Source organism: Phycodurus eques, chromosome 7 (assembly GCF_024500275.1).
Source record: "Phycodurus eques isolate BA_2022a chromosome 7, UOR_Pequ_1.1, whole genome shotgun sequence".
Taxonomy (NCBI): Eukaryota; Metazoa; Chordata; class Actinopteri; order Syngnathiformes; family Syngnathidae; genus Phycodurus; species Phycodurus eques.
Window position 1 is genome coordinate 9,547,396 of NC_084531.1, and position 27,576 is coordinate 9,574,971.

Genomic DNA, 27,576 nt, shown 5'->3' on the forward strand with positions numbered 1-27,576 from the left:
TTTGCCGTGTCTGTTGGCTTGTCATATAGGCAAAAGTACAGACGACAGTACTCAAAAGCACTGCGTGGGTCTTTTTTTTTCCCCTACTGCCCAGTGCATAGTAACCATAATAGAGTCATAGGTAATTATTGACTAAGCAAGGATAAACCACCAGGGTTTTGGGGGTTGGTTCCCCCAAAAAACAAAACAAAAAATAAAAATTGAAAAGAAAATTCAAAAACCTTCTGATAGGTGAATCCGCTGGTGCCGAACCACGAGTATGCAGGGGTCCACTGTATTTCACCATTTATTTTTTTCGAACAAACAGAAGAAAGAAAAAAGGCTCACATTTTACTTTGTTTACTTCATGATTACTTTTGGTTTCAGAGAAAACCGTTTTAGACAGCCAACTAATCAAACTAAAAGTAAATCAATTGAATACGATTAAAATCCATTAAGTCTGCCGCACACTGCATGATGCGGTCGAACCCCACTGGACCGGACCATCGCATAAAAATAAGAGTTGTAAACACAATCTTGCACATTGAGCGATTGGATATATGGACGCCCTGAATAGCGAGCCTGTATAGGAGTTTAATGCTGTATAGAAAGTATATTGTGCTATACTACGTCTCTTAAACCATAAAAATATAGAATAATAGTTAATGAAGAAGCACGTTACAAAAGATAGTGGACATGGGTGAGACTAAAAGCATGAGTGTCGATATTTTAAAGTCTCCGTGACTCCATTTATTTGAACGTACCCACCGAGATACGTTTCGTTTGCGTACATTTTGGTCACAAGCTTTGTTTTTTCATCCACGAGCACGTAATACATTATGGATATAGTTATTGATGTAAAACAGAATAATTGATGCTTTATATACGCAAATTATTTGGCTCTGGGTGGCGCGGTGGCCGTTTGGTGTCTCACTTGAGTAAAATCCCAACAATGTATTTTCAGCGTGAGTGAAAGCTGAAGTGCATTTCTATTGGCTGTAAGCTGTGACGCTGCGTCGGTGTGCGCTGGCGATTCAAATTTTGAGTCATGCCAAAAACAGTGGCCGACTGATCGGCGACTCATGGAAACAGTTGCCAAACCATGCACACTGTGCGACAGTTCAATTGGGTTTGGCCCCATCGCTCGGTGTGCGGCAGCCTTTAGCCCAATACGTCGCAACTACGCTAAAATACACTTTGCTGCAGCCAGTTTGCTGGATGTCATCCATTGTTGTTTACCTTGAATTGACACAAGTGACATGAAGCAAATAAATGCTAGAGTCAGGTTGTAAGTCCAAAGTGGAACAATTGTGTTCAACCCACCTTTTGTTTTGCGCCAGTCACTTGACGCTGAGTAAACACACCTAACAAGATTACACGCTGCCAATAACGGCCTGATGAGCACCAATGACATCAAAGTCCTGTCAGGTCATATAATCACATGACATCCTATATATACAAGGGTGAGATATTTGCCAGGACGGTCACAACTGCGACCAATTCATCTGCTAATTGTTTGTCATATAACGGTCGGAGAATGCTGGAATCCACGAAAACACTATCCAGGTAATAATCAATGAAGTAATGATGCTGTAGTTTTGCTAGCATTTAAAGACGAACACTGTGTTGGTCTTGGCCAAGTTGCAGACCTCCACAATGGCAACAATGGCATAGAATCCATCCATGCATCCATCCATCCATTTTCTTTACTGCTTATCCTCACTAGGGTCACGGGCAGCTGGAGGCTATCCCAGCTATCGGGAGGCGTGGCACACCCTGAACTGGTCGCCAGCCAATCGCAGGGCACATAGAAACAAACAACCATTCACTACTCACATTCACACCTACATGCAAACTCCACACAGGCGGGGCCAGGATTTGAATCCCGGTCCCCAGAACTGTGAGGCAGATGTGCTAACCAGTCAGTCAGTGTGCCAGCGCATAGAAACCAGTGAATAATAATTCAGCTTCGTCGATTCATTGATTTTTAATTTTCCTTAATTTTACATTTGGAAGAACTGAGTCAAATGCTAAGATCTTAGTCAGTCAGTCCTGTCTGCTTTCATGCAACCCCAACAAAGTCCAGCGCATGCCCACTTTGGCAGCGCCACAGGAAAAAGATGTTTTGGTACCAGCTTGGAAAACTGGAGAATGATACGACATCAAGACTATTAAAATGACAGCGGGTGCCCCACCCTACAATCCCCCCAGACAGCCACAGACTGGAGTGACTGTTGTAAAAATTAAAGCACAAGCACACTCCAGTTGCAACAAAAGTGTGATTAGGTCCTCACATCACTCCCTTCACGACTACATTCCAATCTCATCCTTCATCCTACCTTTGCAGAAAATTAGGCAAATACCCAGGCAAGAACATCAGAGCTAAATACTTATTTGTAACAGTATACGAAAAAAAATAATAATTGCACTATTTCGGGTCCCATTTGGTACATTAAGGGAACAAACTGTAAAATCTGAAGTGCTTTTCTTTTGAGTAAACAAGAACACATTTAACAATGTTTAGAATGAATACATGCAAACTGCCACCACTGCCAAATTTGAATCAAATGAAATATTTTATGCAGTAAAATAAATATTTAATATTATAGGGGCCAAAAGCATAGTGCTTGTCAGAAACTGAGGCACACTGTTTATTTATAGCGTATAGACATAAGTATGGCTATGGTCCAAGGCCGCTAATATGTTCCGTGTGGCAACACAATCAAAAATCTGAATCCATGTAGCCCTGCTCCCCTATTTTTTTTTTTTTCTCATCGTGTTTGCTCTACTACCCCGCGCAACCTTCACACCCGCTCGACTCGTCCTGGAAATATGTGGAGGCTAACTGTCATCAGGAAGCTCGACGTATTGCAGACAACGGTGGCGTCACCGCCACACCGAGGCATGTTTCGACGCGCAACGGAGAGGACACAAGGGAACGGGTGTAGTAAACTTTGCCGGGAGGCAACCTTGAGAGCACAATTTTTGGGAAAAAATATGTCAAATACGTGACATCATAATCTCACCTCAGTAGAGGGGATTTATTCACCATTGCTGCTTGCCCTTGTAACATAATTACATGCATGGTGACGTCAGTGACAATTGCTTTCAACACAAAAGTGTTGTGGCCAGGAGGCTTGTCACAATAACTTGTCAGCAGTAACTGTCTGAGAAGCCAAAACTGAATGAAAATGCTCCATTTACGTAAACACCTCAATCGTAATAAAAAGGCCAAATCCAAATGGAATTTAATTCAGTTTCAGGGGTGGAATATTCCTTTTGACAAACCGATCAGAAGTAAATTTTCGCTGTGTGAACATTCATCCATTCATCTTCCGTTCCGCTTATCCTCACTCGGGTTGCGGGCATGCCAGAGCCTCTCCCAGCTAACTTTCGGCGAGAGGCGGGGTACACCCTGAACTGTTCGCCAGCCAATCGCAGGGCACATATAGACAAACAACCATTCGCACTCACATTCACACTTACAGGGCAATTTAGAGTCTTCAATTAACCTACCCTGCATGTTATGGGGATGTGGGAGGAAACCGGTGTGCCCAGAGAAAACCCACCCAGGCACGGGGAGAACATGCAAACTCCACACAGGCGGGGCCGGGATTTGAACCCCGGTCCTCAGAACAGTGAGGCAGATGTGCTAACCAGTCGTCCACCGTGCCGCCGCCGTGTGAACAGTCATTCGGAATCGATTCGGGAAAGGTTCTGTCTAAACATGCGTCGTCTCGACGTAAATGCACGGTGATGTCAACGTTAATGCACAGCGTAAATATGGCGGCTCCCAACATAGCTTGTATGCAACAGATCTTGTTTTAACTACTTATCAGTTGTTTTATCAAGCATTTTCAACTACTGTGCTGAGTAGAAGTCGGACATCCATCTTGATCAATGACTTGACGTTCACGACGAAGTGTGCTTATTACACGGCTGTTCCAATTAAATGTAGCGCACGTCATGTATTGGAATAGATCATGTCACATGTAAACAGTTCACCAGAGATCTTCAATTGGAATGAAAAAAAAGTCTCCATATAAACCTGGCTAGAGTAGCCTTTTCTCACCTCAGGCCTTCATTGTGTGGAATTCTTCATGTTCTCGCTGTACTTGCATAGGTTATTGTCATTGAAGTCACTAAACTGTCCATCGGGGTGAATGCCAGAGTGGATACTTGTTGGTCTATATACTGTGTGTGTCCTGCGGTTGGCTGGTGACCAGTCCAGGGTCCACTCCGCTTCGCCCCAAAGTCAGCTGGGGTAGACTTCAGCTCACCTGCGACCCTAGTGTGGACAAGCCATGCAAAGAATGGATGGATGGGAAATTTTGGCTTGTGGTCGACCATTGATGTACCACTGTTGTTGTACGCATGTGGGGAGAAGAATGTGCAGGGATGTTAAACTTATTTTTTCTAGGACAAAGAGATATTTAGCTAAGAGCAAGTGAGACATCTCACTTCCACTGCATCCTTGCTGACGACACAGCCGGTGAACACTCGTCTAACTTCCTGGTGCCCTCCCTTAGTGTCCAACCAGCTGTGCAGTTTACAACCCACTATAGAGTGAATAGGGAGTGATTCCGAACACAGCCACCAACTCGCCTCCTATTCTTTCCAGGCTACTTCTTCAAAATAAGGTGTGAACCTTTTTTTGCCACTCGAAACAGCAAGCAAGGCTACGCCACAGGAATGTACCCTTGCTCGTCCCACGCTTCCACCACCACCGGGCCAGGGGAAGTCTGTCAGGCGTCCCCTGTCCTGTCCTTCCTCGTCTCCTTTATCAATCAATCTCCGATCTGAGCGCTCATGTTTGCACAGGGAGTCAATGATTGGCCAGGTCGGATCGAGACAACCTTTGGCCCCACGAAAACGTGAAGAACGTGTGCATTTGACTGCTAAAAGAGAGGCAGAGTGACCAAATAAAAACCCACCGTGAATGTTGGGCATGTTGTTATGCCGCTCGCTAGTATGTCAGTCATCTGACCAGTGAACAACACACACACACAAAATAATTCCACGCTGTTCAGCAATAGTTCCTCATTATTCCTCCAACATGCTCCCCGCTGAGGGCTGGAAACTGTCGCACTCCCTCTTTTCCATTCATTACATGCACTGCCAGGACAACATGCGATTGTGCCATTATTATTTTTTATTTATATTTTGTAAGTTGTAAGTAGTTCCTGCATTGTTTTCCCATGTGCTATTAACTCATGAAACAACAACAAGCGAGAACCCCCAAAACAGAGAAATAAAACATAGCATCCTGTGCAATTTTATTTAAAGCTAAAAAATCAACTGCAAACTACAATGATTGCAATTCAAGAGTGATTGAGTACAACATTGGGAGATATAAAATCTTCATTTTTCAGTTGCAATTGACATTTTCACTGAGACCCAGAACATGGAAAATCTTAATGTATTCTAATGTTTAAAAAAAAACTGTGATTTATTTCATAAAGAGAAAGCTCAATTCTCAAATCTACTACCAGATTGTAACACAGTGGTCTAAGCCATATATTTACTTATTGAAAATTACACTGTGTGGTTTATAATAGTATGACATTTCACCAGTGAGAGTACAGAATCTCAGCCCTCCCAGCCTTAAAAGGGAATGAACTTTGCACAGTACGCAGTTGTCAGATTTCAGCTCAGGTAACGGTCAATTACTGTTACTGTTCTCAACCTATTCAACAAAGAATCACCCCGCACCCCCGTAAGAATAATTTTACATTAGTTAGTTTAATTAGTTATTCTACCAATAGAGTTCCATCCCAAAGGTGAACTTCGATAATGCCACTTAACTTCGGGATTGGGAGATAAACACCACTGCCTGTCATTTGCAGTGAAGCGTTGAATTCAGGAACATCCAGAATGTGTAAAAGCTTAACCCACGTCGTCGTTTAAATTTTGCAAATGGAGTGATTTCATAAAACAAAACGGAAGATCTCAAATGTACTACTAGATTGTGACAGAGTGGTCTAATTCGTGTATTTATAGATTATAATATGGATTACAAAACGTTTCACTAGTGCGAGTACAGGAGCTCAGAACTCCAACACGCTAAACTTTACACTCCACGCTGTTGACAGATTTAAACTCGGGTAATGGTCGACTGTAAATGTTCTAATTATTTGATAAAAAATGCCCCCTATATTTATTTTATCTTTCCTTGTGTTCTTTGATTTGATTTTAGTTATCGGTGATCTTGAACAGAGCCATTTACAACGCGAACGAGAGATATGGGCACGACTGTCTTGTCTTTGCAAGTGACGTGTTGCGTTCAGAGACATCCAGAACGTGGTAAATCGAATCAAAAATAGCGTAACCTTTAAAAATGCCGAGATTTGTCATGAAAAGAAGGACCAGTATCTCAAACCCCATACCGCATTGGGACACAGTGGTCTAATTCGTTACGTAGCGTATACTAATATGACGTTTCACTAGCGTGAGGACAGAACCTCACAACTCCCACACACATTCGAAGGCAATGAACTGTACACTCCACGCAGTTGGCAGATTCAAACTCAGGTAATAGTCGAATACTAAAAGTTAGCAAACTAGTCGACATTTTTCCTCCCCGACTGTCGGCCACAAGCGGGCCACTAGCCCCGACAGAGCGGGGCCCAAAAAGTCCGAACGAGTTCCGCGTTTGGGGCGTTAAACTAAAACACCTACTGATCAAGTTGGACTTTTTTCGGAGAATGTGGCGCCTTGTTTCCGTTCGGTTAGCGGGGTGTAAAATACCTTCGATGAAGTGGCAGCAGCGCGGCGAGAAACGAAATGAAATCAAATTTTAATCAAATGGGCCTGGAGGCGGGTTAGAGGGGGGTGAAACCGACCTTACCCCGGGAGCCATAATGGGGAAAGTGGGCCAACCGAGGCCCGCATTCGCTCCCTGACCTGCCGTCCCTCCCCTGCCATTTTCTCCCTCATTCCCAGCCTCCAAACTCCCTTCCTTCCTTCCTCGCACCCTAAAACCCCACCACGGGCTCGGCTGCTTCTCCTTACCTTCCTCTGCTGTTTCTCCCATGCCGGGTCGAGCAGCAAGTCCCGGTCCCAGTCGTTCTCCTGCTCCATGTAGGTCTGCGGCCCGCCGTACGAGTACTGGTTGTTGGCGGCGTGATAGTCGACCATGTCGGTGACCAAAAAAAAAGAAAAAGAAAAAAAAACGGGGGGGGGGGGGGGAAAGAGAGAAAACTGTCAAGCGACCTGAAAAAAAAGATGTCCAAGCGAACCAGAAGCCGGGTTAGGGACGGAAGCACGACGCAGGAAGGAGTCCTTCTCTCGCCGCCGTCACAGTGCGGGGGTCTCTCGTTTTTTTTTTGTTTTTTTTTTCTTCAGACTGGAGTATCGGGTGTTCGCAGGCAAGGGGGCAGGCGGGCGAGGAGTCTGCTCGCTGGGAGAAGAAAAGCTTTCCCTGAGCGCGGTGAGAGGCTGCTAGGCGGAACCCGGCCGCTCCTACTGGCGAGAAGGGGACGACACTTCCGACAGCCGCCTTCACAGTAAAACCGCCTCGATGGTGTGACTACTATACACGTAAACGTAGTTCAGTCCATACAGTAGCTTGCTCAACTTTTTAAATAAACACCTTTACGTTTCTTCAAATAATAATAAAAAATAATAATCATTTAAATTTGTATTTGTTGTTTTTTATTTAAATGTAATTCCGATATGTCTAATACAAAAACATGTTGCACCTGACATGAAAATGTTGTAGAATCTCATAAGCTTATTAGCATAATTGTTTGTCATTTTTATCTTACTGTCACAATATTTATCAAAAAAATATTAATGTGCTTGCTAAAAAAATTGATGTCCCCGTTTGTTTGTGGAGATGGTCAAATTTGTCAGGTTAGTGGTTCTCCAAATGTTTACACCTAGTGTCGCCTAAAAACGGTTTAGTACCACCACAATGACCAACATTAAAATACAGTAGTGTCGTAGGCCGTAGTGTTAAAAAAAAACACAAAAAAAACGAGACACGTTTTTTATTCCGAAAAAGTATATTTCATATGTAAGCCACTGTAACATTATGAACAGTTTGAAGTTTAACAGTGTTTAAAAATGGGAAAATTTAAAACTTTTAATAAAAATTTAAAGCTGCACTAAATGTATAGCACATAACAGTTAAATTTGTACCTAAATAAGTTTGAAAACACTTCTTAAACATTAAATGCAAATGTATTGTATAGTACTAAAGTAAAATACAACTGGACTGTATAGGCAGTGATTTTGGCGTGCCACCAGAAGGAACCCGCCAATAACCCGCCTACCAATAGTAGAACCTGTACCACACTTTGAGAATCACTGATCTAGGTCATGGACCATGGTAATCCGCAAAGGTTGAATGAGGCAACTGGACACTTCCTGTTTGTTGATTTATTTTTTATTGTTTTCAGAAATCATTCAAAAATGACGTCGGCTGTTATGCTATTAGGCTAACGATTTTAATGTTTTGATATTATGGAGTTTATTTTATAATAATTTTATTTTATTATTATGTAATATTTTACAATGATTATAATAGTATAATAAATAATAAGTAAATATATTAAAGTATATACATATCAAACAATTATATAAAACATTTTCCATAAAAATATGAAGTAATAATAGTTATATTTTATTTTGGGCTCCAAATTATTTTCTCTAGTTTTATTATTTTATAATGTATTATAACACAAATTGATAACTCACAATATAACAAAAATATTTGTTTGGATCCAATGTTAAAAATATTGCACCTGATGCTCTGAAAAAGTAACATTTTATGTTTTGTAAAACAATGCAAAATAAAAAAAATATTTTTGTTTTACTTTGTGTGCATTCGTTTATTTTTTCTATAATGCAGATTATTTTGTATTATTGGTTTATGTTATCTTATTATTGTATTAGGATAGCAAGTGGAATATTATAATAAGCATGCATGTACTGTATTTACTACAAAATACACTAATTATCTGTGTATAATTATCTGTGCCTCTCTTTGTTTCTATGCAAATAAATAAGTCAGATTTTTGGGTGACAAAAAAAACATGACAGGAATTAATAACTTACTATAACTCCCAAAAATGTTTGGGTTCTCTTAACTGCTTTTAATTCAAAGGCGAGCTCTCCAGTTTGTAGTGTGTGTGTTTGTGTTGTTTTGTTCCCCCCCCAACACACACACAGAGACACACACATATACCTACAGTTATTTTGTAACCATTGGCAGTTCAGGCGGCACGGTGGACGACTGGTTAGAGCGTCAGCCTCACAGTTCTGAGGACCAGGGTTCGATCCCCAGCCCCGCCTGTGTGGAGTTTGCATGTTCTCCCCGTGCCCTTGTGGGTTTTCTCCGGGCACTCCGGTTTCCTCCCACATCCCAAAAACATGCATTAATTGGAGACTCCAAATTGCCCGTAGGTGTGAATCTGAGTGCGAATGGTTGTTTGTTTGTATGTGCCCTGCGATCGGCTGGCAACCAGTTCAGGGTGTACCCCGCCTCCTGCTTGATGATAGCTGGGATAGGCTCCAGCACGCCCGCGACCCGAGTGAGGAGAAGCGGCTCAGAAAATGGATGGATGGATGGAAGTGTTCAATCTCATCGAATGGCAAAGACCTATGGGGTCCCTCAAGGGTCAGTTCTTGGACCCCTCCTGTTCAGCCTGTATATGCTACCCTTGGGTCAAATTCTTCAGAACTTTAATTTTGACTATCATAGCTCTGCAGATGACACAGTTATATCTAGCAGTGTCTCCAGATGACTACAGTTCAATTGAGGTGTTGTGTCACTGTCTAAAACAGATAAATATCTGGATGAGCCAAGATTTTCTTCAATTAAACCACAACAAAACTGAGATAATTGTTTTTGGCAATAAAGAAAAGACGATTGCTGTTAGTAAATACCTGGAGTCACTCTCTTTAAAAACCAAAGACCAAGTCCGAAACCTTGGTGTTCTGATAGATCCCGACCTGACTTTCAACAGTCATATCAAATCAATTACTAAAACTGCCTTCTACCATCTGGAGAACATATCCAGAGTAAAGGCTTGCATGTGTCATGCAGACCAGGAGAAGCTCATCCATGCTTTTATCTCAAGTAGACTTGACTACTGTAATGGTCTTCTGACTGGACTCCCTAAAAATAGCATTAAACAGCTGCAGCTCATTCAGAATGCTGCAACTGGGGTTCTGACCAGAACAAAGAGAGAGCATATTACTCAAATTCTGAAGTCTTTACACTGGCTCACAGTCATCTTAAGAATAGATTTTAAAGTTCTGCTACTGGTCTATAAATCACTAAACGGTTTAGGTCCTGAATACATGAATTAAATGCTAATGGAATATAAACCGAGTAGGGCTTTGAGATCGACCGACTCAGGTCAAATAGTGGAGCACAGAGTCCAAAGCAAACATGGTGAAGCAGCATTTAGCTATTATGCTGCACACAAATGGAATAAGTTGCCAACAGAAGTGACGTCAGCCCCAAGTGTGCATGTTTCTAAGTTCAGGTTAAAAACTCTTCTTTTTTCCCATGCTTTCTTGAGCATTTCCACTTTTAAATGATATTTCTTGCACTGTACGGTGTTTTAATTGTATTTTTATTGTATTTTCTCTCTTTGTTTTAAATGTTTATAAGCTGGATTTTTTTCTTTGTTTTTAAATGCTTTTAATCATGAAAAGCACATTGAGTTACCTTGTGTATGAAATGCGCTGTATAAATACATTTGCTTTCTAACTCTTTTTGTAAGTTTTACGACATCCGGCGCCCCCTGGAGGAGTATTTGTTTACTTTTGACAATTTGTTTGCTGTGCAACTGCATTGCAGCCACTGTCTGCCATCTTTGAAAAAACACACAAATATTTGCTGTCATTTAATTTTAATATACATGTACTTCATATCTCACATACAATGCTGCTGATTATTCTTCTGCTTTCGTTCACATCTGTATGATATTATGAATAGTAGTATGATTTTTTTTTTTTAAATAATTTACACAGGTATATTTGTCACTCCACTGCATACAATGTCACAGACTTTTTTTGCTGACTATTCACATCTCTATATGACTTACTAATGTATAGTTGTCACTCCACTGCAGACTATTCATTGATTAGTTTCTACTGTTTTGCTGCATGCATTGCTGCTGACTATTTTTGTTTACGACACACATCTGTACTGTAAATATTTTTGTTTTTCATTTATAGCTGGCGGTTGTTTTAAGGTTTTTACTGATACGTGTATATATATAAATATATATATATATATATATATATATATATATATATATATATATATATATATATATATATAATATATATATATATATATATATATATATATATATATATATATATATATATATATATATCCTTTTTTTTTTTTTTTTTGGCGGCACGGTGAACGACTGGTTAGAGAGTCTGCCTCACAGTTCTGAGGACCGGGGTTCAATCCCCGGCCCCGCCTGTGTGGAGTTTCCATGTTCTTCCCGTGCCTGCGTGGGTTTTCTCCAGGCACTCCGGTTTCCTCCCACATCCCAAAAACATGCTTCGTAAATTAATTGAAGACTCTAAATTTCCCTTAGGTGTGAATGTGAGTGCGAAGGGTTGTTTGTTTGTGTGCCCTGCGATTAGTTGGCAACCAGTTCAGGGTGTAACCAGCCTCCTGCCCGAAGATAGCTGGGATAGGCTCCAGCACGCCCGCGACCCTTGTGAGGATAAGCGGGTCAGAAAATGGATGGATGGATGGATGGTTTTGAAGTGGCCATTTTGGTAGCCAAACTTGTCATACAGATTTTATCTGATTTCTGCCAAATTTGTACCTTGAGTACTAAAAAGATGGGTGACGCTAAACAGCGAGAGGTTTGAGTTTTTGTCACTGTGTGTGAGCGAAGTATGCTAGCAAAAGAAAATGACTTGTGATAAAAAGCAAAATTTGTAATAATTCAGTTTGTTCATATTTTGAATATTCAGCCCCCAAAGCCAGTTATACTTAGCAACATGAAATTTGGTAGGCGTATCCATCGTGAGTAGATCCAAAAAAAAGTCTCAAGAAGCCATGCCTGAAAAGACACAGAAACAGAACTTCAAAGACATTATGTGTGACTGCTATCACATTTGAAACACACATACCAGACATTTGAACAATGTTAAATTGCAGATTGTATGTTCCTCCGTGTGGCGAACCACACAAAAAAAAGGTGGAGAGACAGGAAGTGTGGCTGATGTTTGATGCCCTAAAAAGGCAGTGTGAGTTGACACAGCAGTAGCACAACAGGATGTCGCGCTCTCACACACACACACGCACACGCAACTAGATATAATTATACACACATATCAAACAGTCACAATAAAATAAAGTTACATTTATCAAAAATAATCAGGAGCTTTCTAAGAAAGGCTCGTAGAAGAATAAGCAGCCATGTTTCAATCATGACCTGAACAATGAAAACTATGCCTCATGCATGTTTCTGTCAGCGTAGCTACAACGTACAATTATAACATAAACATCACACATCCAGAACAAATAGTGGAGCATATCCTGCGACTCTTCTGCCTCAGTTGTAAATGGTCATGTGGAGCCACTGAAACACAACACAATTACTTGTTTTCAAGTTGTCAAAAGTTAAATCAAAATCCTGGAGGAGTGACATACTTGTCTGTAACTTAGCGAGATGCAGCCCATTCCCACAAGGTCATACGCGTGAAATTTGTCTGCCAGAGCGGTCCAAAAAAAAAAAGTGATTAGTGGGTGACCTTTTCCAAGCATACAGTTATTGGCATTTTACCAGAATAACAAGTGAATAGACTATATGGACACAAGAACTAGGACACTAAAGTAAGTAAAACATCTTTTGGGATGTCATCAAAGCACACAATTGTACAATGACTGCAATAGAATAGAATAGAATAGACGATCTCTTCCAACCCCCACATTCAATTACCATAATTAATTGATTAAGAGCTGCGTCCCAATACTTTTGTCCGTATAGTGTCCCCTCGTGTTCCCATGCCCTTACGGATCATGCTCTCCAGTTTCATGACAAGGTACAGGAAGCCAGGGTAGCTGATGGTCATGTCTGGCTCTGTGTACCTCAGGCCCACCAGCTGCATCACCAGGTCATCTACCACGATGCCTATGGCCGACAGGACAGAAAGAAAAAAACAAGATATTAAGCAAGTGCACTAGTATCTCTTCAGGGTGAGTCCTTCATCATACACTTGACGTTTGATCAAGGTCTGACCTTGTAGTTAACTTAGCCATCTGTCTAGTGCACGTTCAAATTTGTTGGCAATCAGCAGACAGAATCTAGAGCAGGGGTGGCCAACCCGCGGCTCGCGAGCCTCATGCGGCTCTTTAACTAGTTTCATGCGGCTCTTCAGGAGCTGTCACATGACATGCGTCAAAAATGAACTGAGAGTTTGTGTGTGTGAGACAGTGCACACAATGTTAACTGTTGAAAATTACTGATATTATCATGTTGGTGTGGTTATTTTCATTAGATCTGGCTGAGCAGAGGTCTGTGTATGTGTGCATACATGATTAAAAGATGATGTTCATGTGTACCCATGTGTATGATGTGGCTCTTTGCAGTAACACAGAAAAAAAAGTGGCTCTTAGTCTCTGACTAGTTGGCCACCCCTGATCTAGAGCAACGGTCCGCAACCTTAAATACTCAAAGAGCCATTCGGATCGCTTCCCACAGGGAAAAAAAAAACAACAACACAGGTAGCCACAAAACCGTTTTGACATTTGAGGATACAGAACACTTCATATATATATATATATATATATATATATATATATATATATATATATATATATATATACGGATCGCTTCCCACACACATGACCATATATATATATATATATATATGTGTGTGTGTGTATTTACCTGTATGTATAAAAAACTATAGTGTGTTGAATTTATAGAATCAATGAACTGCTAAAGAGAGCCTTATTTCTACATGTAGCTAAGAAAGTTAGAAGTCTGAAAAAAGACGCTTGGTTGAAGCTGACGTTCAAATAAAATATTCAATGTCTATTTGAGTCCTCCTCGTATTCATGAAATTAAAGCCAAACTTAAATTGTCAACCTGCATCCAACCAAAAATCAGCTTCTATGTTCCGTTATCATTTTATTCCGAGTGGAGCAGGCACTTACCTGTCAACTTGAATTAAAAATGACTATTTCACTTAACAATGTAAAATACAGAGGTATATTTGCAAAATAATAGCCAATTAAAATATGTATTTTAGCTGACGAATATTACTTTTTTAATCCTGAATCTCAGCATAAAGCGTCAGCGCACCAGCTCTGTTGATGTCACCTTTATTTTCACTGTCATCTGTAAGGCGGAAGCGATATTTGTTTTTTCATGTACGTCATGTAGCATGTAGTGTTAAATGTTTCTTTCCAAACTTCCTTTCTTGGCGTGATACATGTTTCACTTACAAGGGGTCGAATAGCTCAATAAATCTTGGCGCCAGGTGTCACACGTTGGCGCATGTGATGCATATTTTATGACCAGCAAAAAATAAAGGAATTTTCTTTATTTTAATGTTACAAGAGCACCATAATATTAAAATTTAGAATTACATTTGAAAGAGGAACAAACTAAAATAGTCATTATTTATTTTCCAAAGTCACAGCAGAATGATGACAAAGCTACATGTGGCTCTGGAGCCATAGGTTGCGGACCCCTGATCTAGCATAAACGTTTGCCTTTGAAGGACATCTGAAAATGGTCACAATCAACATAAATGGCAGATGTCCTGCATGTTTTCAGGCATGGCTTTTTGGAACTTTTTTAATTGTTTACTCATGATAGACGTGCCAACCAAATGTCATGTGGCTACATAGATCAAACTGGATTTGGTGGCAGAATTGTATAATTTGTCACCATCTGCAGTTCAGAAAAGAAACTGAAAACTGAGTAAAGTCTTTCATTAACCTTCAGTCGTACCTGCAGCCTTTAGAGCAGGGGCAACTTCCTCGTAGTCCAGATACTGTGACTTGTTCTTGTCGTGCACCAGAAAGATGTCCTGACAGGAGGTCAAAGAGTGTGTTAGAGACACAAATTCCCACACACAGTGTTTAAATCAGACCTTCATTTACCGTCCACATCTGGATCTTGTCCCAGAGTGCCTGGAACTCCAGCCAAGTTAGCTGAGCGATGCCCTGACTCTGGAGGGAACACTGGTGTCAAGGAAGTTTTCAAATGAAACGACATTTGGCCTGGACGCTAACTGGGAAGAGGGTTAGGGGCTGGGGTTGAGGTTGGGGTTTTGGATTTAGGTTAGGGTTTTGCCATACAAAATGAATTGATAACCACTGCTTCCATAATCAAAACCCAAATTCTCGAGTAAACAAGGATCTGGAAGGAGAACGTTCATAAAAATGACAATCTCCAAAATCAGATTCCAAGTCCCACACTTGACCCTAGATGGTGTTATAACCTAAGAATGGCCCCAATTCCACATTCTGGCATGCAATACCAAAAAAAAAAAAAACACGGGGGGAAATTTGGCAGTATAATCTATTAAATGCCTCGTGAGAATAAGCGTTACGGAAAATGGATGGATCGATTGATGCACAAATATTCTGATCTGTATTAGCCAAAGACGACCACCGGGGGTACTTTCATATATAGATTAGTCATTTTAATTGTAACTCACCTGATTCGAAATTTTCACCAAAAGTAAGCATAAAGTCTGAATTTGAACAAGTTTTACACAAAAATATTTCTGACTTTTAAAAAAAAATTTTTTATGAGGGTTAGGTTTTTAAGCCTATGTAACAAACTGTGTGAGTGTGTCAGTGTCTTCAAGGATACATCCATGAGGACCACCAAGCTCTTGCAGTGTTCCAGGGCCAAGTTCTTCTCACTACCTGCCAACACTGAACACAACGAGGACATTTACTACAAATGAATTCAAGCGGTAGAAAATGGATGGATGGATGGATGGATGAATTCAAGCACACAACATATTTCATGCACATACGTTACACGCGTTAAGCGCGCGCACACAGACACACACACACATTGATAGAGTGGTTAATGCATCATGAACCAAAAATGGGGAGACTACCTCATGCCAAAATGTATGAAATCAGTTTTGGGTGCTAATAATAGTGAGCAGCGGCGACGGCGGATGAATAATAACGCCACCAGACAGTGCTGTTACTCTTCCTAACAGCCCTTCTTATTTGCATTATTATTCAATAAGGATTACCAATATATTCTGAAAATAAATCATCCAAATGTCTCATCACCTTTGTGATGTTTTTTTTTTTTTTTTTAAATAAAGGTAATTACCCTAGTGTGTCTCTTCCTTCTATCTCTACCTGTCCATTATCTACTGTGTACGGCCGTGCGAATCATAGAGACCATAACTAAAGAGTACCAATATTTCTTTAGTGGACTTATAGTCACAAATTCTGACTAGTAACAAGACATCAAGAATCATGTAGACCAGTGATTCTCGAACTTTGGCTTGGTCTAGTGGTACACAAAGAAATACTGTTAATCATTAATTAATTGTCTAATCATATTTTTAGGTTCATTTTCATTGACCACACCCAAGCCTGACTACCTCCAGAGCTGTTCACTTATATAGAAGCTTTTTGGCAAAATAAAATTGGCCAAAAGATCTAAAAAAGCTGCAACAAAATGCCACGATCAAAAGACGGTAACTGACATCTATCAGTCTGGAAAGGAGTCCAGAGCCATTTCTATAGCTTTAGGATTCCAGCATGCCACAGTGAGAGCTATTATACACAAATGGAGAAAACATGGAATAGCCGTGAATCTTCCCAGGGCAGGAGTGGCCGGCCTACATAAATTACCCCAAGAGCACAGCGACGCATCATCCAGGAGGTTGCAATGGAACCCAGGACAACATCTAAAGAACTGAAGGCCTCCCGTGCTTCGGTTTAGGTCAGAGTTCATTACACAACAATAAGGAAGAGACTGGGCAAAAATGGCATCCATGGCAGAGTAAGGCAGAAACCACTGTTGACCAAAAAAAGAATAATAACTCATCTTACTTTTGCAAAATCTCTGAATGATTCCCAAGACTTTTGGCAGAATATTCTATGGACTGATGAGACAAAAGTTGAACTTTTTGGAAGGTGTGTGTAGAGTTGGGCACCGTTTGGATTTGAGCGATTCCGGTCCCGATTCTGGTTCTTCATTTCGATTCCGGTTACAAACGATTCTCGATTTCGATTCTTTTAGGGGGTTGTGTCAAAAAAGTTTGCATGGTTTAAATAAAGGGTGTCCAAATTATCCATCCATCTATTTTCTATACCGCTTATCCTCATTAGCTATCCCAGCTATCGATGGGTGGGAGGCGGAGTACACCCTGTACACCCTGAACCGGTCGCCAGTCAATCACAGGGCACATAGAAACAAACAACCATTCGCACTCACAATTCACACCTACAGGCAATTTAGAGTCTTCAATTAACCTACCATGCATGTTTTTGGGATGTGGGAGGAAACCGGAGCGCCCGGAGAAAACCCACCCAGGCACAGGGAGAACATGCAAACTCCAGTCGTCCACCGTGCCGGCGTATCCAAATTATGAACATCTATTTTCTTAGCAGCCCGCAGCATAGACTAAAATGAACATGACTCCGGGTTCTTTATAACCAGTATCAATATCAAACCTATGAACTAAAAGGCAGTGTGTGAAACTAACCCAATTGACTTAATAATCATTAATTTATGTTTCATCTAAAAGTTATACATAGCATTGTTAAAATAGTTATTTGGGACTAATTTATTATGTCAAATGGTTTATATTTGCAAGTTTTAAATTGACTTCCTGTTTAAAGCGAAACCCAGGATTTTGCCATGAAAAGTAACTTCACATGACATTGGTGAATGTTGAAAACCAAAGTAATGGAACCAAATGTTATGAAACGTTGTTTCCTTTGTGCCAATTCATTGTGATGTAAAGTTGCTAGTTTGACCTCAGGTGAAGTTTTAGCACAATGATAACCTTTTTTTTTTCTGTCATCGGCTCTTATGTTGGTTTGAAGACTAAAATAAACGCTAAAAACCACCGGTGCAAAAGTGCAACCAACCGTTTAGCTTGGTAGGTGCCTCAATGTTGGCATAGACATATTTTATTGTTTCACTCATCGAACTGACTTTGAGTTGACTTCATTGAAGCTCCGTGGGGTTTAGGCTGAGGCTCGGAATGGGAGGGAGCACGTCAGACTTCTACATATCGTGAAAGCCTCCTTTGCACAATATAATCTTACTACAAGTGTTGCACTGAGGTGTCTAGTCATTCATTTTAACGAAGTTAAGACACTTTTGTTCGCCGCCACCGTAGGGCATAAGCACTTCCTCGTGCGCGTTCTTCGTTGGGTTTCGCCACTCTTCTTCGGGGTCGGCAGACTGTAGGCATCGAAACCGGGAACCTACATTTTTTAATTTGAACGACGGTTCCAATCGGTTCCCGATTCTCAATGCCCAACCCTAGGTGTGTGTCTCGTTTCACCTGGCAGAAATGTAATACAGCATTTCAGGAACAGAACACCACACCAACAGTCAAGCATGGTGGTGGAAATGTGATGGTCTGGGGCTGCTCTATTCCTTTAGGCCCTAGATGACTTGCTGTGAATGATGTAACCATTAATTATGGTCTTTACCAGAAACTCCCAAAGGAGAATGTTCAGCCATCAGTTTGTGACCTCAAGCTGAAGCATACTTGGGTTCTGCAGCAGGACAATGATCCAAAAAACACAAGCAAGTCAACTTCTGAATGCCTTAAAAAAAAAAAAAAATGAAGTTCAAGAAGATTGTTCAAGCTTGAAAGCCCTCCATTGTTTTTTAATTAAAACAATTCTGCAAAGGAGAGTGGACCAAAATATCTCCACAGAGATGTTCAAATCCCGGCCCCGCCTGTGTGGAGTTTGCGTGTTCTCCCTGTGCCTGGGTGGGTTTTCTCTGGGTACTCCAGTTTCCTCCCACATCCAAAAAACGTGTGGTAGGTTGATTGAAGACTCTAATTTGCCCATAGGTGTGAGTGCGAATGGTTGTTTGTTTATATATACCCTGCAATTGGCTGGCGACCAGTTCAGGGTGTACCCCGCCTCTATCCTCACAAGCTCCTTTGTGAGGATAAGCGGTACAGAAAATGGATGGATGGATGTAAAGGAATACACTTCCCTTTTTTTGTATTCTGATTACATAATCCCGTTACATGTTGTGTTGCTCCCCAAGCTTGTCCGCGTGTTAGGGGAATTTCGCAATGAAGAGACTGGAGTGCGAAGCTTAACACTAGACACTACTAAAATACCTAATTAATGTATGTGATGACAGGATGCCATGTCACTGTGTAAAAGTTTCTTTGGGTTCTGCGGTAAAGGCCAAGGCAGATAAATGCAGGCTATACTGTTATAGCTCTAATTGTACAATATCTCTGCATGAAATGGGCTACAGTACAAAGAGAGCTCATAGTACTGACCTCCTCCCTGGATGGCCTCAGTCAGCAAGTTGTGAAGGTGATGCGGTTTGCAGAATCCTGTCTGTTGACATAAAATACACAAAATAATTAGTAAACACTAAAGCATTTAATAACCTCTCAGTGACAACTTCTTTCTGGACCTTGTTGCAGTGCTTCTTGAATAGCTGCCTTATCCCTTTGAGCGACGGGAGAGCTTTCTGATGGGGATAATGAGGCTGTAGGGACAAAGTAATAAAGTCAGAAACAATTTTCAAAATTCTATGGAGATTGATTGGAATGCTAACGTGGCTAAAGCCTTTCAATGTACAAAGTGCATAAATTACCGCTGTTAGTGAAGTCAGGTCATGTGTCACCGGGCCTGCAGTTCGGCTAGAAACACACAATGGAGTGTTTAGCTATGTGATAAACAACCATAAAATATTTTTTTATATGAATACCTGCTCCCTGACAGTGCCAATCAAAAGCCAGCATTATTATCTTTGTCAAGGCCGGAGTTTTGTATTGAAGTGCATTGTTTGGTGTACCTAATGAAGTGGCCATTGAGTGCACAGTATAGTGATTTAATGCAGTGTTCATAAAATATTTATCTGAAGAAAGCATCTATGAATTTAATTTAAATGAAATAAAAAAACTCAATTCAATTAAATAATAGTGTAAAGTAATTACCACATTTGCCTGCCTTCAGTGCAAGCAGCGTGGGTTCAGGTTCCACTCTCAGTGATGGTGTGAGAGCGAGTAGTTTTCTGTCTCTATACAGTATCTGCCCTGCGACTCACTGGCCACCATTCGTGGGGGTAGCCCACCTTTCACTCAAAGTCAACTGGGATAGCCTCCAGCTGTGAGAAAATGGAAGGATGTAATTACAGTAATTAAATAATATTTTTTTTTAAATCCAGTTAAAAAAAACAGCTAATGCCATCCCTTTGTGTCAATAAAATGAAACGAAATTTAACAAGTAATTTCATCAATTTGTGCAAATTAAATTAAACTAAAGAAGTAACTGCATCATGTGTGAAAATAAAATTCGTATGAATTACTTTAATAAATACGCCTGTAAATAAATTTAATTTAAATAATAAAACAAATTTCATCACCTTTTCAAAAGTAAGTAATTGCACCACTGAGAAAATTACATTGAATAACTAATTGCATCACTCTGTATAAATTAATGTAATTTATTTAAAGTTAAACATAGAAACAAACAACCATTCGCACTCACATTCACACCTACACCTACGGGCAATTTAGAGTCTCCAATTAATGCATGTTTTTGGAATGTGGGAGGAAACCAGAGTGCCCGGAGAAAACCCACGCAGGCACGGGGAGAACATGCAAACTCCACACAGGCAAGACCAGGGATTGAACCCCACTCCTCAGAACTGTGAGGCTGACGCTCTAACCAGTCGGCCACCGTGCCACTTGGTATACACTACAAAGTAGTGGAGGATATGGCGGTACGGTGGGCGACGGTTAGAGCGTCTGCCTCACAGTTCTGAGGACCGGGATTCAATCCCCGGCCCCGCCTGTGTGGAGTTTGCATGATCTCCCCGTGTCTGCGTGGGTTTTCTCCGGGCACTCCGGTTTCATCCCACATCCCAAAAACATGCATGGTAGGTTAATTCTAAATTGTCCGTAGGTGTGAATGTGAGCGCAAATGGTTGTTTGTTTGTATGTGCCCTGCGATTGGCTGGCAACCAGTTCAGGGTGTACCCCGGCTCCTGCCCGATGATAGCTGGGATAGGCTCCAGCACACCCGCGACACTAGTGAGGAGAAGCGCCTCAGAAAATGGATGGATGTATTCTGTTTTGCGGCACGGTGGACAACTGGTTAGAGCGTCTGCCTCACGGTTCTGAGGACCAGGTTTCAATCCCCGGCCCTGCCTGTGTGGAGTTTGCATGTTCTCCCCGTGCCTGCATGGGTTTTCTCCGGGTACTCCGGTTTCCTCCCACATCCCAAAACATGCATGCTAGGTTAATTGACACTGAATTACGTCAGTGCATGCAGACTGAGAAGAATCCTTTTTTGAAAAACCTAATAAAATACGTCTAATACTTTATGTTTTGAGTGTATGGAGAGCAGAAAATCGAGGGTGCACGTTATATATACATAGGTAGAAGGGTTTTCCTGATTTTTGTGGTCAATATTGAGGCTGCGCAATATACTTGAAAGCATATTATACACGAGAAATTACGATAATTTGATAGTTTTTTAAACCTATTCTCTCTTGTGCTCAGGCCAAAGCAATAACAGCATTGCTAGCGTCATCTGATGCAACCTTGAGTACAAAGAAGACTAACGTGGCAGAGTGGCCTTGCTCGGTCAGCACGCGCAGCAGGAAGGCTCCCTGCTGATTGGGCTCGGCGGTGGATGGGATGACGACGTAGTGACCGGGCGGGAGGTGACCCCGCAGAACCACCTCTCTCCGCGACGAGTAATAGCTGCTGCTCATCGCCGGCCGGAGCTCGCTCAGGTCTTCGGGTGACAGGTGGGTGCCCTCGCAAGGCGCCTGGAGGAAACAAAACCAGTGTCTGACATCATAGTGCTATTTAATAATCAGCTTTTTTAAGAACTTGAAATGAAGGCTACCAATCCACAGACTCGAACTCTCAGAAAAAAAGGCTGATGCTTTACCAACTGAGCTGCCCAGGCTCTGTTGCGTAAGATGAGTGCGTTTCTGTGTATCCATCCAATCACCAACAACCAACATTGAGAACTGCCGGAACATGGACTTGAAGCATGGACCCTCAGATTAAAAGTGATGCTCTACCAACTGAGCTACCCAGGCCCCATGGTGTTGCAGTCATTGAGTGAGAGTGCTGCCATTCTCATCCGTCCAGATCCATTCTCAGGGCAATTGAATTGTTGTGGTTGTGGTTGTCTTAGAAGACGTTTTGCCTCTCGTCCAAGCAGGCTTCATCAGTTCATGAAACAAGACTAGTTAGGACAGCACTAGCCTGGGTGTCGGGGTGGAAACCCGACTATTTAAGTGAGAGACATGCAAACCGTGAATGGTATCACTCTTTTGGGATGCAAAATGATGGCCGTTGAAGACTCTCCCCATCAACAGCAGTTGGGTGGAATTTGCCCGGTTAATATTCCATTCAGTTGTAAAATAGGTTGTGGGGCGAACTAAAGACCAATTGAGGTTGTGTTGTTTGTGTTATTTGTTGGAGGTGGAATTATTGAGTCTCTTTGGAAGGGACGAAAGGAGGGCATTGTATGTGGGAGATACAGTAGGTGGTGTTGCAAGCCTCATGCTGTTTAAAAATGAACTTTTGAACTTATCGTAGATGGCCACTCTTATTCTTCTTTCAAACTTGCTTCTGTCCAGAATATGCAATTTTTTGTCCTCAAATAAGTGCTGTTTCTTTTTTGTGGTGGTGGTAGGCAGCTGAGTCTTGACCTGAAGAGCTGTCCCATCTCTTGCGCGATGCACCTTTTCAATGCTTGCTAGGCACCTCGTCTCATCTCGTCATTTTGCTTTCCCAAAACAGTGATACCATCTGTGGTTTTGGGACGTGCTGACCGAGATACCCATGGTCCCATGGTGATGAACATGTGGTGGGTGTTTTGAAGTGTTCAAGTGTCTGAGAGAAAGTACTAGTGTGATATTTAGTGAACAACTGAAGAATTCTCTTGCCTGAACACAGACTTGACCTATCCAGGCTCTACAGGCAATAAGGGAGGCAGTGAGGTGAGGAGACCAGGTGCAAATTAAGCGAGAAATTTGACACTGACTAAACAGGTACTCGGAAGATAGAACATCAGATTAAAAGCCTGGTATGATACTGACCAAGATACCCAAGGTCAAAGTTAGAGTGTGTGGTGCATCGATGAACATGTGGTGGATGTTTTGAAGTTATCAAGTGTTTGAATGAAAGTACCTGCATGATATTTAGTGAACAATTTAAGAATTTTGTCACTTGATCAGGGACTTGAACCCTGGACCCTCAGATTAAAAGTCTGATGCTTCACCGATTGAGCTCTCCCGTCAGGAGTGAGGTGAGGAAACAAGGCGCCAATTAAGCGCAAGCAAGCAATTGACTAAACAGGTACTCGAAAGACAGAACATCAGATTAAAAGCCTGGTATGCTACTGACTGAGATACCCAAGGTCAAAGTGAGAGTGTGTGGTACATTGATGAACATGTGGTGGGTGTTTTGAAGTTTTCAGGTGAAAGTACCTGTGTGAAATTTAGTGAGCAACGATTTAAGAATTATGTCATCTGAACAGGGACTTGAACCCTGGACCCTGAAATTAAAAGCCTGATGCTCTACAACTGAGCTATCCAGGCACTATTGTCTATGAGGGAGTGAGGTGAGGAGATGATGTCCCAATTAAGCGCGCGCAGAATAAAATTGACACTGACAAAACAGGTACTCGGAAGACAGAACATCAGATTAAAAACCTGGTATGCTACTGACCGAGATACCCAAGGTCACAGTGAGAGTGTATGGTGCATCAATGAACATGTGGTGGGTGTTTTCAAGTGAAAGTGAACACCTTCTTCAGAATTTTGAATTTTGTTACATGAACAGACTTGAACAGGGACTTGAACCCTGGATTCTTAGATTAAAAGTGTGATGCTCTACGACTAACCTATCCAAGCTCTATTTTCTATGAGGGAGTGAGGTGAGGAGACGATTAAGCGCGAGCAGCATTGAGAATTTAAAATTGACACTGACAAAACAGGTACTCGGAAGACAGAACATCAGATAAAAAGCCTGGTACCTGGTAGGATTCAAGTGTCTGAGTGAAAGTACCTGAGTGATATTTAGTGATCAACTTCTTAAAGATTTTGTTATCTGAACAGGGACTTGAACCCTGGACTCTCAGATTAAAAGTCTGATGCTCTATCGATTGAGCTACCTAGGTTCTATACTAACTGAGGGAGTGAGGTGAGGAGACCAGGTGCCAATTAAGCGTAAGCACATTTGACCAAACGGATAGTCGAAAGACGGATCAAATTAAAAGCCTGGCAAAATACGGACCGAGATAGCCAAGGTCAAAGTGAGAGTTTGTGGTGCATCGATGAATATGTGGTGGGTGTTTTGAAGTGTTCCAGTGAAAGTACCAGTGTCCAATTTAGTGAAAAACTTCTTAAGAATTACATTGCCTGAACAGGGACTTGAACCCTGGACCCTCAGATTAAAAGTCTGATGCTCTACCGACTGAGCTATCCAGGCTCGATGGTCACTCAGGCAGTGAGGTGAGGAGACGTGGTGCAAATTAAGCGCGAAATCTGACTAAACAGGTACTCGAAAGACAGAACATCAGAGTAGAAGCCTGGTATGCTACTGATCGAGATACCCAAAGTCAAAGTGAGAGTGTGTGGTGCATCAATGAACATGTGATGGGTGTTTTGAAGTGTTCCACTGAAAGTACCTGTGTGAAATTTAGTGAACAACTTCTTAAGAAACATGTCACCTGAACAGGGACTTGAAACCTGGACCCTCAGATTAAAAGACTGATGCCCTACCAACTGAGTTATCCAGGCTCTATTGTCTATGTGGGAGTGAGGTGAGGAGACGAGGTTCCAATTAAGCGCTAGCGAGAATTTAAAAATGACACAGACGAAACAGGTACTCGGAAGACAGAACATCAGATTGAAAGCCTGGTATGCTACTGACTGAGATACCCAAGGTCAAAGTGAGAGTGTATGCTGTTTCAATGACCATGTGGTGGGTGGTTTGAAGTTATCAAGTGTCGGAGTGAAAGTACCTGTGTGATATTTTGTGAACAACTCCTTAACAATTTTGTCACTTGAACAGGGACTTGAACCCTGGACCCTCAGATTAAAAGTCTGGTGCTCTACCGACTGAGTTATCGAGGCTCTACAGTCAATGAGGGAGGCAGTGAGGTGAGGTTACTACCCACCTCAAGTTGTACGTGTGGTGTATTTTTGGTCTGTGACTTTGCGAGTGTATACCGGGTATATGTGAAGAGCGATGGAAAGGTCGATGCCTCTACGCCGTTGATATTTCTGCATGAGAGCCAAAATGAAGGCGCAGCGCTTTGGAGGTTCAGGTGATCCGTGTTCAGTGTCTTGGGAGAGGACCAAGCCAAACTGGGGATTTTGCCAGAACCAACCTGAAACATAAACACACACACACAAAGGTTTGTGTTTAGGATTGATTAAGTTAAACCTCAATGAAGCAAATGTCGCCAGGTATGACTTTTTTTTCATTCATACTCTATATGGAACTCATATAACTCATAACTCAAACACATCCATTCAAGGGCCCTAGCACATCCTGTATTTGTTCTTATTATATGCTGTTAGAAAAAAAAAATTAAGATCACATCATGAGGTATTTATTTTTTTAAATAATTATATTATTGTGTCTTGCATTATTTTAACCTACATTCCTAACAAACAAGAAATTCCATCCATCCATCCATTTTCTACACCGCTTATCCTCACTTATCCAAGCTATCTTGGGGTGAGAGGCGGGGTACACCCTCAACTGGTCGACAGCCAATCGCAGGGCACATACAAACAAACAACTATTCGCACTCACATTCACACCTACGGACAATTTAGAGTCGCCAATTAACCTACCATGCATGTTTGGTGGATGTGGGAGGAAACCAGAGTACCCGAAGAAAACCCATGCAGGCACAGGGAGAACATGCAAAATCCACACAGGCGAGCCCAGATTTGAACCCAGGTCCACAGAATTGTGAGGCAGATGTGCTAACAAGTCGGTCACCGTGCCGCCCATACAAGAAATTACATTTGAAAATGTAATTTTTTATTATACTAATTTTAAATTATTTTACAACCCCAATTCCAATGAGGTTTGGATGTTGTGTTTAACATCAATAAAAACAGAATACAATGATTTGCAAATCATGTTTAACCTATATTTAATTGAATACACTACAAAGACAAGATATTTACTGTTTAAACTGATAGATTTTATTGTTTTTAGCAAATAATCATTCAATTGGAATTTTATGGCTGCAAGACGTTCCAAAAAAGATGGGACAGGTGGCAACAAAGACTGAGAAAGTTGAGGAATGCTCATCAAACACCTGTTTGGAACATCCCACAGGTGAACAGGCTAATTGGGAACAGGTGGGTACCATGATTGGGTATAAAAGGAGCTTCCCTGAATTGCTCAGTCATTCACAAGCAAAGAAGGGGCAAGGTGCGTGAGAAAATAGTCGAACAGTTTAAGGACAATGTTCCTCAAACAATTAATGTCCTCAGTTCCCAAACGTTTATTGAATGTTGTTAAAAGAAAAGGTGATATAACACAGTGGTAAACATGACCCTGTCCCAGCTTTTTTGGAATGTGTTACAGCCATAAAATTCTAAGTTAATAATTAATTGCTAAAAACAATCAAGTTTATCATTTTGAACATTAAATATCTTGTCTTTGTTGTGTATTCAATTAAATATAGGTTGAACATGATTTGCAAATCATTGTATTCTGTTTTTATTTATGTTTAACACAAAAGGTCCCAACTTCATTGGAATTGGGGTTGTAGTACGGTGGCACGAAAGTATGACTTCTTGTAAGACGGCGACTTAATTTTCACAATCTTGAGATTTATAACTGCAACTAAATAATTCAATGTGTTACAAACAATAATCCTTCACTTCCATTTAGTCCCTAGTGAGGATAAGCGGAACAGAAAATGGATGGATGGATGTTGTTCATCTTGGTTAACAATTGACTTTTATATCATGGACGTCGTGTGTGTGTGTGTGTGTGTGTGTGTGTGTGTGCGCGTGTGCGTGTGTGTGTGTGTGTGTGTGCGTGTGTGTGTGTGTGTGTGTGTGTGCACGCGCGGGTGTGTGCGTGCGTGCACACGTGACGAGATAACATCAAGTTAATATTAGAAGAGTTCAAAAGGACACATTAGATCAGAAATTGGAATTGGGGTTGTATCATGGGCATGGCTTGTATTTGTCATTGACCTGCAGAGCAGTCATAATTGAGCCCTACGAATTCTGCCTAGTAACAAGTGACCAGTCGTACTGTTATTCAAGCAACTTCGTGGGCATAACTTCTATTTGCTAAGTTTTCTCATTGGCTTGTGGGACATTTATGATTGAGCCCTATGGATTCTGCCAAGCATCAATTGACCAGTAGTGAAATTTCATACAGACCATT

At 41.3% G+C, this 27,576-nt stretch overlaps 2 protein-coding genes and 3 non-coding genes across 8 annotated transcripts in view; all 5 read right to left on the reverse strand.

Moving 5' to 3' along the window:
• The window catches only part of LOC133405378 (alpha-actinin-4), a 90,856-nt gene extending 83,405 nt beyond the window's left edge, over positions 1-7,451 (reverse strand). For all 4 annotated transcript variants that reach the window (XM_061682256.1, XM_061682258.1, XM_061682255.1 and 1 more), the window contains exon 1: positions 6,991-7,451. In XM_061682256.1, the coding sequence (XP_061538240.1) occupies positions 6,991-7,116 (126 nt within the window). In that variant the 5' untranslated portion in view covers positions 7,117-7,451. The remainder of the gene's footprint in view (positions 1-6,990) is intronic.
• A 4,863-nt stretch (positions 7,452-12,314) lies between these two features.
• zgc:85932 (uncharacterized protein LOC405875 homolog) overlaps positions 12,315-27,576 on the reverse strand; it is a 31,289-nt gene continuing 16,027 nt past the window's right edge. Inside the window, 11 exon segments of the mRNA XM_061681530.1 lie at positions 12,315-12,548; positions 12,620-12,678; positions 12,984-13,100; positions 14,931-15,009; positions 15,083-15,151; positions 15,801-15,865; positions 19,450-19,510; positions 19,590-19,664; positions 19,773-19,818; positions 21,748-21,956; positions 25,380-25,540. Of these exon segments, the coding sequence (XP_061537514.1) occupies positions 12,522-12,548; positions 12,620-12,678; positions 12,984-13,100; positions 14,931-15,009; positions 15,083-15,151; positions 15,801-15,865; positions 19,450-19,510; positions 19,590-19,664; positions 19,773-19,818; positions 21,748-21,956; positions 25,380-25,540 (968 nt within the window). The 3' untranslated portion in view covers positions 12,315-12,521.
• Positions 24,253-24,325, reverse strand: trnak-uuu (transfer RNA lysine (anticodon UUU)). The gene has a single exon. It is a non-coding gene; the product is annotated as a tRNA-Lys (tRNA).
• Positions 24,564-24,636, reverse strand: trnak-uuu (transfer RNA lysine (anticodon UUU)). The gene has a single exon. It is a non-coding gene; the product is annotated as a tRNA-Lys (tRNA).
• Positions 24,875-24,947, reverse strand: trnak-uuu (transfer RNA lysine (anticodon UUU)). The gene has a single exon. It is a non-coding gene; the product is annotated as a tRNA-Lys (tRNA).